We start from the raw sequence: 10,738 nt of genomic DNA, 5'->3' as shown, positions 1-10,738 counted from the left end.
CAGTGGGTACGGAAAGTATTCAGACCCCTTTAAATTTTTCACTCTTTGTTTCATTGCAGCCATTTTCCAAAAATCAAAAAAGTTAATTTTATTTCTCAGTAATGTACACTCAGCACCCCATCTTGACAGAAAAAAACAGAAATGTAGAAATTTTTGCAAATTTATTAAAAAAGAAAAACTGAAATATCACATGGTCATAAGTATTCAGACCATTTGCCGTGACACTCATATTTAACTCAGGTGCTGTCTATTTCTTCTGATCATCCTTGAGATGGTTCTACACCTTCATTTGAGTCCAGCTGTGTTTGATTATACTGATTGGACTTGATTAGGAAAGCCACACACCTGTCTATATAAGACCTTACAGCTCACAGTGCATGTCAGAGCAAATGAGAATCATGAGGTCAAAGGAACTGCCTGAAGAGCTCAGAGACAGAATTGTGGCAAGGCACAGATCTGGCCAAGGTTACAAAAAAATTTCTGCTGCACTTAAGGTTCCTAAGAGCACAGTGGCCTCCATAATCCTCAAATGGAAGACGTTTGGGACGACTGGTTGCAATCGAGGGAAAGATGAATGCGGCCAAGTACAGGGATATCCTGGACGAAAACCTTTTCCAGAGTGCTCTGGACCTCAGACTGGGTCGAAGGTTTACCTTCCAACAAGACAATGACCCTAAGCACACCGCTAAAATAACGAAGGAGTGGCTTCACAACAACTCCGTGGCTGTTCTTGAATGGCCCAGCCAGAGCCCTGACTTAAACCCAATTGAGCATCTCTGGACCTGAAAATGGCTGTCCACCAACGTTTACCATCCAACCTGACAGAACTGGAGAGGATCTGCAAGGAGGAATGGCAGAGGATACCCACATCCAGATGTGAAAAACTTGTTGCATCTTTCCCAAAACGACTCATGGCTGTATTAGATCAAAAGGGTGCTTCTACTAAATACTGAGCAAAGGGTCTGAATACTTTCACTGTAGGTACACTTCAACTGTGAGAGAGGGAATCTAAAACAAAAATCCAGAAATCACATTGTATGATTTTTAAATAATTTACATTTTATTGCATGACATAAGTATTTGATCACCTACCAACCAGTAAGAATTCTGGCTCTCACAGACCTGTTAGTTCTTTTTTAAGAAGCCCTCCTGTTCTCCACTCATTACCTGTATTAACTGCACCTGTTTGAACTTGTTACCTGTATAAAAGACACCTGTCCACACACTCAAACAGACTCCAACCTCTCCACAATGGCCAAGACCAGAGAGCGGTGTAAGGACATCAGGGATAAAACTGGCTGGGATGGGCTACAGGACAATAGGCAAGCAGCTTGGTGAGAAGGCAACAACTGTTGGCGCAATTATTAGAAGAATTTCAAGATGACAGTCAATCTCCCTCGGTCTGGGGCTCCATGCAAGATCTCACCTCGGGGGTCATCAGTGATCATTAGGAGGGTGAGGGATCAGGCCAGAACTACACAGCAGGACCTGGTCAATAACCTGAAGAGAGCTGGGACCACAGTCTCAAAGTAAACCATTTGTAACACACTACGCCGTCATGGATTAAAATGCAGCACACGCAAGGTCCCCCTGCTCAAGCCAGCGCATGTCCAGGCCTGTCTGAAGTTTGCCAATGACCATCTGGATGATCCAGAGGAGGAATGGGAGAAGGTCATGTGGTCTGAGACACAAATAGAACTTTATGGTCTAAACTCCACTCGCCGTGTTTGGAGAAAGAAGAAGGATGAGTACAACCCCAAGAACACCATCCCAACCGTGAAGCATGGAGGTGGAAACATCATTCTTTGGGGATGCTTTTCTGCAAAGGGGCCATGATGACTGCACCGTATTGAGGGGAGGATGGATAGGGCCATGTATCGCGAGATCTTGGCCAACAACCTCCTTCCCTCACTAAAAGCATTGAAAATGGGTCGTGGCTGGGTCTTCCAGCATGACAACGACCTGAAACACACAGCCAGGGCAACTATGGAGTGGCTCCGTAAGAAGCATCTCAAGGTCCTGGAGTGGCCCTATCCAGTCTCCAGACCTGAACCCAATAGAAAATCTTTGGAGGGAACTGAAAGTCCGTGCGGCCCAGCGACAGCCCCGAAACCTGAAGGATCTGGAGAAGGTCTGTATGGAGGAGTGGGCCAAAATCCCTGCTGCAGTGTGTGCAAACCTGGTCAAGAACTACAGGAAACGTATGGTCTCCGTAATTGCAAACAAAGGTGTCAAATCAGCTGCCAGGCTGAACATGGAGAACAGAGGATTGGACCCAAAATGCAGACACTGAGCAGGTACTGGTGAATGAGTGAGGTTTATTGGAGCACACGGTGAAACTTACAGGTGAGGTGGTATTAGCAGTCTAAAACACAACCGTTGAATAATCCAACTGAAAGTAAATCCAAAGTGAGGCACGAGTAACACTGGAGAACTCTGGCATCGGAACCACTAGACTAGAACACATGATGATGACGACAACAATGAACTGGCAAGGAGTGAAAGACAGACAACCACTATATACACAGATGAGGGAGTAACTAATTAGACACAGGTGAACCCACTTCAACAATCAGAGACAAGCACCGGAAGTAAAACATGACAACACACACTAGGAGCAGAAACTACAAACTAAAACAGGAGGTACAGCATATGGGAACACACAAGGACAGAGCATGTAAAACATAAAAACAACTGCATGCCGAACAAAACCAGGGCAGGGAACTGGAAACAGGACAACACAAACATGGAGACATGGGACTAAGGACTAAGACACAGACAAGGAGAGAACAGACAGGGCATACAAACAAATAGAAACTGGACACAAGAACCAACCCCTCACAAAATGTGGAACCAGATGACATGGACAAAAACCAGAACAAATGACAAGGGACCAGGAAGAATAAAACGGAACTAAAATGCAGGACTAAAACTAAGATAAGGGACAAGACTAAGTCAATAAAACATGCGAATGAACAAAAGAATAACCTAGGCTACAAAACCCCACACATGAAAGACTAAACACAAGAATACAAAACCAGAACACAAGTGAAACCCAGAACTACATAAAAACATAGGAAACAACTGAAAAACCACCCAACCAACCCAAACCCTCGACAAAAGGTTTCTGTACCAAATATTAAGTTCTGCTTTTCTGATGTATCAAATACTTATGTCATGCAATAACATGCAAATTAATTATTTTGAAATCATACAATGTGATTTTCTGGATTTTTGTTTTAGATTCCGTCTCTCACAGTTGAAGTGTACCTATGATAAAATTACAGACCTCTACATGCTTTGTAAGTAGGAAAACCTGCTAAATCAGCAGTGTATTAAATACTTGTTCTTCCCACTTTATATGGCACACTACACACTGTTAACCAGCTTATAATTATGCACAAAACACAGAGAAAGTGACAGAATTAGGTTTAAAGCTTTATTTGTATTATCATTAGAGAAACAAATGTGGCTGTCCTTTTTAAAGTAAATCATTTTAAGCAGATTTGACAGTTTCTGAGTGACTAAAACCATCAGCGAGCTTGTGTTCCTTCATCACCATGAACACACTCACTGTTTATTTTTGGCTCAGTCCCACATACACCAACCTGCTGCCCCAAATACTCACATAAGCTCCACATGTGGATTCATCCGCTGCTGAAAATAGATCCCAATAAATGAACTATTTCCTCCTGTTTGAGTAACAATTGCTAAAAAATGGCCTTTTAAAAAAATTAAACTATATATTTGGGAGCCATCTGTAAAAAGTATGTGTCTTCAAAGGAGCCAATGGGCTTGAGGCTGAGTGCCACATGTACTACACATGGTAGGGAAGTGAACTATTGAAAGACGAACTAACATGTTGTTGGTTTTGGTCTTGGATTTGTTGCCAAAATGAAATACAATTCTGTCTCTTTTCATGTGCTATGGTTGTATGAAACAGGCCCGTTCTCTCTTTGTGCACACAAACATGAGGAACTGCACACACTATCACACGTAAACTCTGTGTACGGTTTGAATAACTTTTGCATACATCTGCACACATCATCCAGACCTTTAACCGCCTCACTCACTCTTTCTGATGTTGTCTCTCCACTATTCAGCTCTTGTTCAGTCCATGTTAGCTTTGTTGTGTTTGTGAGTTACTGTCTTAAAATGAAAGTTTGTGTTCCAGATGTTTAGAGTTCCTGCTGCAGAGCGGAGCGACGGCCTCTCTGAAAGACAAACAGGGCTACAGTCCCGTTCACTACGCTGCAGCCTACGGACACAGGCACTGTCTGGAGCTGGTCAGTTCAAACACACACACACGGAAGAAATAGTTGTGTTCTTGTGTCGTGACTGCAGGCGTTTTCTCTGTTGTTTGATCATATCGACAGTCCAGGTTTCTGTCTCTTGTTACAGCGTCGATCCTGAGTCAAAATATTTAAGTAGATCTTTGGCAAACAGTGCCATTACATTTTGATACAGTATATTTGAGTAGGTTTCATGTTAAACAGCGGTGGAGAATAAGTACATATATAATATGTACTTTGTGGCACTCCAATTAATGCTAGTTTATACTACCACTCCACTACTATTGGGCTTTTTACTCCACTGCATTTATCTGACAGTTTCTATAATATTAAGATTTCACAAAATAAATGTATAAGTTAATAAAATACATTGCAGTGTTTAAGATTAAACTATTGGTTCCCAATGTTTAAGGCTTGTGACTATTACAAAACAGCGGTGTCTAGTTGGGCCCTTTTCACTTTCAGAAATAGAGTAATTTCCCCTTGAAAAATATTTTTTTGCTCTTGTTTTAGGCCAGAAAAGTAAACTCATAAAAAAAAAAAAAAGTAAAGCAAAAGCCCCATAAATTACTTTTTTTCTCTGCCATATTGATCGTACTTACCTTCAGATTTATCTTGTGACCCTGTGGAGGGGCCCGACCCCTAGATTGGGAACCACTGGTCCCAACTGTATATAAAGTAGTTAAAAATTATCAACTGATAACAGTAAAATGCTGCTTATCAGTATTAACGAGTACTTCTGCTTTTTAAACTTGAAGTACATTTTGCTGATAATACTTCTGCAATAAAAACGTCTGAGTACTTCATCCTCCACTGGTTATATGTGTGTTGTTGTGATCTGCAGCTGCTGGACAGGGACGACAGTCACCAAGACGACCCTGAATCTCAGAACGCTCGGAGCCCACTGCACCTCGCCGTGAGTCCTACACACACACACACACCTTTGTTCCACTATCTCATTGACATAATGCATTCCCTAACCCCTAACCCTAACCACCACAACTACACGCCCAACCCCACCAGGATATAAGAACACGAAACACACAAATCACACGATAGCATGATATGTTACTGTATTACACATGTAATTTTTGATGGAAGTAATACCAGGTAGTACAAAGTTCTTAAATATTAAATGTTAATTTTAAAATGTAATTGTCTGGCAAAATGTTCAAATCAGGAACTATCTGATCAGTCAATAAGTAAACAAGACTATGAATCTGACCAGAGATGCGTGTACTGAGGTTCCATACTGTGTATTACAGTATTATCTCAGTAATTTGTCTTTGTCTTTTTTTTGAAGGATAATTCTAACTATTAAAACTTTTATTTAGGTTTGGCCCTTGTTTCTGTCTGATGTTATAACGTGTACTCAACACAAGTTACTTGGAAAAGTGATATTTCTAAAAAGAAGTCAGATGGGACAAGAAACATGAACAATCAGACGAACACAGGTTGTGAACAAACCTCCAGAGTACTCGTAACGTAGAAAACGAACGGTAACTGAGCTGCCCGCGTAAACCTCGATCACAGTTTATGGATGGGCGTCCTGAGTTAACTTTAACTTACCGTTCTTGTGGTAGTGATGTGCACCTGTGCTCCTGTGCGATAGGGGATTATCACAGACAGTTCGGGTCCACTCACTTTTTGTTTCACCTCCCAAAGAAAGTTAAAATAATCTGTTTTTTTACAGTGACTTTGTAACATCTGAATACAAAAGAAAAACAACATTGTGTCTAACTATGGCACATTTACAGCAATGTGCATTGTTCCACATAAATAAACTAATACATAAAGGGTTTAGATAATCTGGCTAAACTGTTTGCTTGTTTATAGCCTGTTTGATTGTTAATGTTGTGTGTCATAGCTGATGGATTAGAATAGAAGCCTTGTAATTGTACAAAATATACAAAGAAATTCGGAGTGGTGGTGCTAATCAGTGCAAACCAAACAACCAGAAACAGAAACAAACGACACGAAAGAATATTACAAGTAAGAGAACAGACAATGATGAATAAAGCCATAATATCCAAGTTATAATAAACAAATTATCCTTTGCATTTTCTCATCATCACAAATAAGAAACCAGCGTACCTTGATTTAAGGATTTGCTTTCTGTAGATTTGTAGGTTAAAAAGATATTTAATAGGTTATATGTTAAATAATTCTCATTTGAAATCCATTTTATCAGTAAGATGCTACCAAAGAAAGAATATCAAAATAGCTATAATGAATAATATTCGTCTTTACAGCCTGTTTCTTTGGTTTTTCCCTGCGTGACGCCACTCTTTGAAGTGTTATTTTAAAGGGTCTCTGTCTCTGTGCAGGCATACCACGGCCACGCTCAGGCCCTGGAGGTACTGCTGCAGGGGGAGAGGGAGGTGGACCAGGGGGATGAGGCAGGGAGGACTCCCCTGGCTCTGGCCGCTCTCCGGGGTCACACTGACTGTGTTCACACCCTCCTCAGCCAGGGGGCGTCGCCGCGCTCCACTGACACCCAGCACGGACGCAACCCCGTCCACCTGGCAGGTGGGCTCAGTTTCAATCTCACATTGTTCAAATGATTTTAATCACATTTCTGTGCCACTGTTTACATCTGGTATCAAAACATATCTAGTCTGATATGGCCAAAAGTATGTGGACACGTGTTCCATGTTTCTGTGGCTGTTTTTCATGGTTTGGACCAGTTTCCCTTAAGTGAAATCTTAATGCAACAAAATACAATGATATTTTAAACAACTACATGCTTCTAGCTTTGTGTTTAAAGTTTGGGGAAAGGTTCATTCTTGTTCCAACATGACAACGCCCCTGTGCATAAACCCCAGCTCCATAAAGACATGGTTTTCCCAGTTCGGTTTGAAAGAACTTGACCGGCCTGCGCAGAGCCCTGACCTCAACCTCATGAAACACCTTTGGGAGGAACTGAAACAGCACTGTGGGCCAGACCTGATCACCCAGCATCGGGGTTGGACCTTGCTAATGGTCACGTGTCTGAATGGGTGGAAATCCCTGCAGCTGGTTCAACATCTGGTGGAAAGCCTGAATGCAGAAGAGTGGAGGCTCTAAACTGCAGCAGATTAATGCTCATGGATGTTTAACAATCACATATGGATTTAATGTTTGGGTGTCTCCATACTTTCGGCCATGAGGTGTATTTCTTCTTCCCCAACTTAAACTTTACTCAAATAATCCACCTTTAAAAATAGTTACATTTATTTAAAATTGCTTTGGGGCTTTAAACTCAGTCCTTCAAGCCTGGAGCCAAAGCTCTACAACACCTTTGACTCCAGGCTTGAAGGATGTTTGATTTAATCTCATATGTGAGCAGTCCAACAAGCCACATGTTACTACACATTGTTGTGCAGTGCTGCAGTAAAATAACTAGTAAATGCCCCAAAAAGCCACAAAATGTGAAATGTGCCTTTCCTGCGCTGTGGGCTCATGTGTTTTAACGTCATGGTCGGTATTTGACATTTCATGAGTCGCAATGTGGCGATTAGGGATTAATATAATACCATATCTTGGTATCAGGTGGAAATGAACTGTCAGTGTGATTGAAGCTCTTTTTGAGTCACAATGTTTTCTTTATTTGACACAAGCTTATCATATTGAAACTGTTCACAGGTTCACAGCTTCAGAGCTGCGGTATCGTCCGCCCTTCACAGTATTTTCACACAAACTAAGATTAGAGTTGGTTTCTCATGTGGCCAAATCCACCTGAGGTTGTTCAGGCTTTCTTTCATATCTTAAACCTGAGACATGTTTAACTGAGGAGTAATTTCTCATTTGCCATATTTCTGCCCATGCTGCTCTTAATTGCAGTTCACAACTTGTGTGTTCACATATCGGTGTATAAGACTTATTTGTTGTAAATATTGTTCATGGTTTCTATTCAGCTCACTACTTGCTCTTTTAACGTTTGTGGTTCTTATTTCCTTCATCGCAATCTGATCACTATGAACTGATGTGTCATCTAACTGATTATTCATAAACTTTCCTGTCGCTCTGCTCTCTTGCTGTCACACCCTCCTTCCTCCAGTGATGAACGGCCACACGACATGTGTGCGCCTCCTGCTGGATGAATCGGACAGTGCCGACCTCATAGATGCTGCTGACTCTCAGGGACAGTGAGTGATCCTATTTTATTCTGCAGTGTTTTTTTCCCCCCTCCCGTTCAGTTTTTCCTCATCTATTCCAGTCTTTTCGATGTGTCCCGTCTTTCTCTCACACATCCTCTGCCTCGTCCTCGTCTGCAGGACTCCTCTGATGCTGGCGGTAGCTGGAGGTCACGTTGACGCCGTGTCGCTGCTGTTGGAGAGGGAAGCTAACGTCAACGTGGCCAATAACCACGGCCTCACTGCGCTGCACCTCGGGGTGAGCATTAAACACTATGAAAAGTCCTTCAGGTCTCACTGTCTTTCTGTTTTTCTCACTTCCTCTTTCTGTCTTGCCTTTTCTGAGAATAGAGTGCCACCAGAACAATTATATTTATCTGTGTTTCATTATAATAAATTATATAATATTATATAATATAATATTATATAATAAAATGTCTTACATGTGCACGTCTCTGTTCATTTGGACAGTAAACCAAATTGCTGACGTTATGAACCTCTAACCAATCTGAATTTACTCAGAATAAATAAATAAACCACATTATTATCAGTTATATTTAGTTATTTATCAGTACATTTATTTTCAGGTAGATTTCATTTCTGTCACATAGTTTGTTTATCTATTTTGATTTGGTAGACTGCTGTAAATCAGCGGGATTTTTATGTTTTACACTACAATTTGTACTTGCATTCAATGTGCTCAATTTCTCCTGCTGTCTGCTTCCCATGGCAACATTTAAAATACTATAACAGGACCAGTGTTTTTCTCATTTTAGCACATTAACTACAATTACCTGCTGTTCCAGAGTCATTCTTAGTCTTTTATTTTGGATGATCATATCTAGGCATTTTTTCAATGGACCAAAAGGAAAGAAAAATATTTCTCTCTTTTATATCTCACAGATATTAGTAGCTTCCTAGACATCAGGAAATAAACCTTCAGACACGTGTTATGCTTTAGAAAATGCTTAATAATACTGTAAACTAAACACGGTTCTCATAACCTCCCCCCCCCCCCAGCTGCTGTGTGGTCAGGAGGAGTGCATCCAGTGTCTGTTGGAGCAGGAAGCCTCCATTTTGCTCGGCGACATGCGAGGTCGTACTGCCATCCACCTGGCCGCGGCCCGGGGCCACGCCTCCTGGCTGAGCGAGCTGCTGAGCATTGCCTGCTCCGAGCCGCCGTCGCTGCCCCCGCTGAGGGACCATAGCGGGTACACGCCGCTGCACTGGGCCTGCTACTACGGTCAGTGTCAGGCTTTCATTCAGATATACAGCAGTAGTGGGTTGTGGACTGTTGTCACTGTGTTATTTATTGGTTGAGACCGTCATGAGCTCATAGTTCCTGTCAGTTTCACTTGAAACCTCACAGAAAATGCATTTTAACATTTAACTTTTTGTTTTCTGGGCGAACCAAAATTCTTCATGTGTACATAATCAATTATAAACCTTGACTGTTATTATTCACATCAAATAAATCTTCATTTTCAGACAGTCCTGCTTATTCTGAAAAAGACATTCTGACAAAGACCCACATTTAAAGCTTGTAAGAGATTTGGAGAGGGACATACAGTAAACAGAAGTTGGTCTTCAACTGAACTCATTGTTTTTATAGATTTATTCATTTCCGATCATTATTATTATCTTTTATCTGAATGAATAAATCTGCAAATTTTGTTTTTATTATATTATAGTAGTAAAGTGTGATGATCTTTTCCAATACTCCATGTGTGTGTTTGTGTTTGTAGGTCACGAGGGGTGTGTGGAGGTTCTGCTGGAGCAGAAGGGTTGTCGTTGTATTGATGGGAACCCATTCACCCCTCTGCACTGTGCTGTGTAAGTAACACACACGCATTCAACATTATTATTGATTATTGGTTGTAGTTTTTACAGGTATTTCCTGAAAATTGTAGATAGTTTTAAACGGGTTTAAAACTGTGGCGATACTAAGACTCTAATTAATGAATTAATGATCCTTTTATCAATTTTTTTCATAAAAGTTTAGTCTATAAAATTGCGATGAATGCCAGTCAACTTGTTTTTTCTTTATGTTTAGTTCAGTGAGACACTTCAGAGAAAAAGAAGCAAATCCTCACATTAGAAGAGCTTGAAATAGCAAATATTAGTAACTCTTGCTTGATAAATGATTAATTGATCAGTATTTTCTCTAATTGTTATTCTACTTATTTCTACCCTGTTGTAGCCATGAACAGTGGTGAGGACAGCTCAGGAAATGCTACAGAAAGTGAAAAGAAATGCTAAAGAGCTGCTTATTATACCGTCTTTTCATCAAGTTTTCAGCCTTTTCTAGTATTCAAAAGGAACACTGATATT

At 40.9% G+C, this 10,738-nt stretch overlaps 1 protein-coding gene across 3 annotated transcripts in view; it reads left to right on the top strand.

Moving 5' to 3' along the window:
- The window catches only part of ankrd44 (ankyrin repeat domain 44), a 43,387-nt gene that overhangs the window by 28,999 nt on the left and 3,650 nt on the right, over positions 1–10,738 (top strand). For all 3 annotated transcript variants that reach the window (XM_046053359.1, XM_046053357.1, XM_046053358.1), the window contains exons 16-22: positions 4,175–4,286; positions 5,137–5,208; positions 6,620–6,821; positions 8,332–8,419; positions 8,549–8,666; positions 9,428–9,650; positions 10,153–10,240. In XM_046053359.1, coding sequence (XP_045909315.1) covers positions 4,175–4,286; positions 5,137–5,208; positions 6,620–6,821; positions 8,332–8,419; positions 8,549–8,666; positions 9,428–9,650; positions 10,153–10,240 — 903 coding nt within the window. The remainder of the gene's footprint in view (positions 1–4,174; positions 4,287–5,136; positions 5,209–6,619; positions 6,822–8,331; positions 8,420–8,548; positions 8,667–9,427; positions 9,651–10,152; positions 10,241–10,738) is intronic.

This window comes from Micropterus dolomieu, linkage group LG07 (assembly GCF_021292245.1).
Source record: "Micropterus dolomieu isolate WLL.071019.BEF.003 ecotype Adirondacks linkage group LG07, ASM2129224v1, whole genome shotgun sequence".
In the NCBI taxonomy this organism is placed as follows: domain Eukaryota; kingdom Metazoa; phylum Chordata; class Actinopteri; order Centrarchiformes; family Centrarchidae; genus Micropterus; species Micropterus dolomieu.
This window is presented reverse-complemented; position numbering and strand designations above follow the sequence as displayed.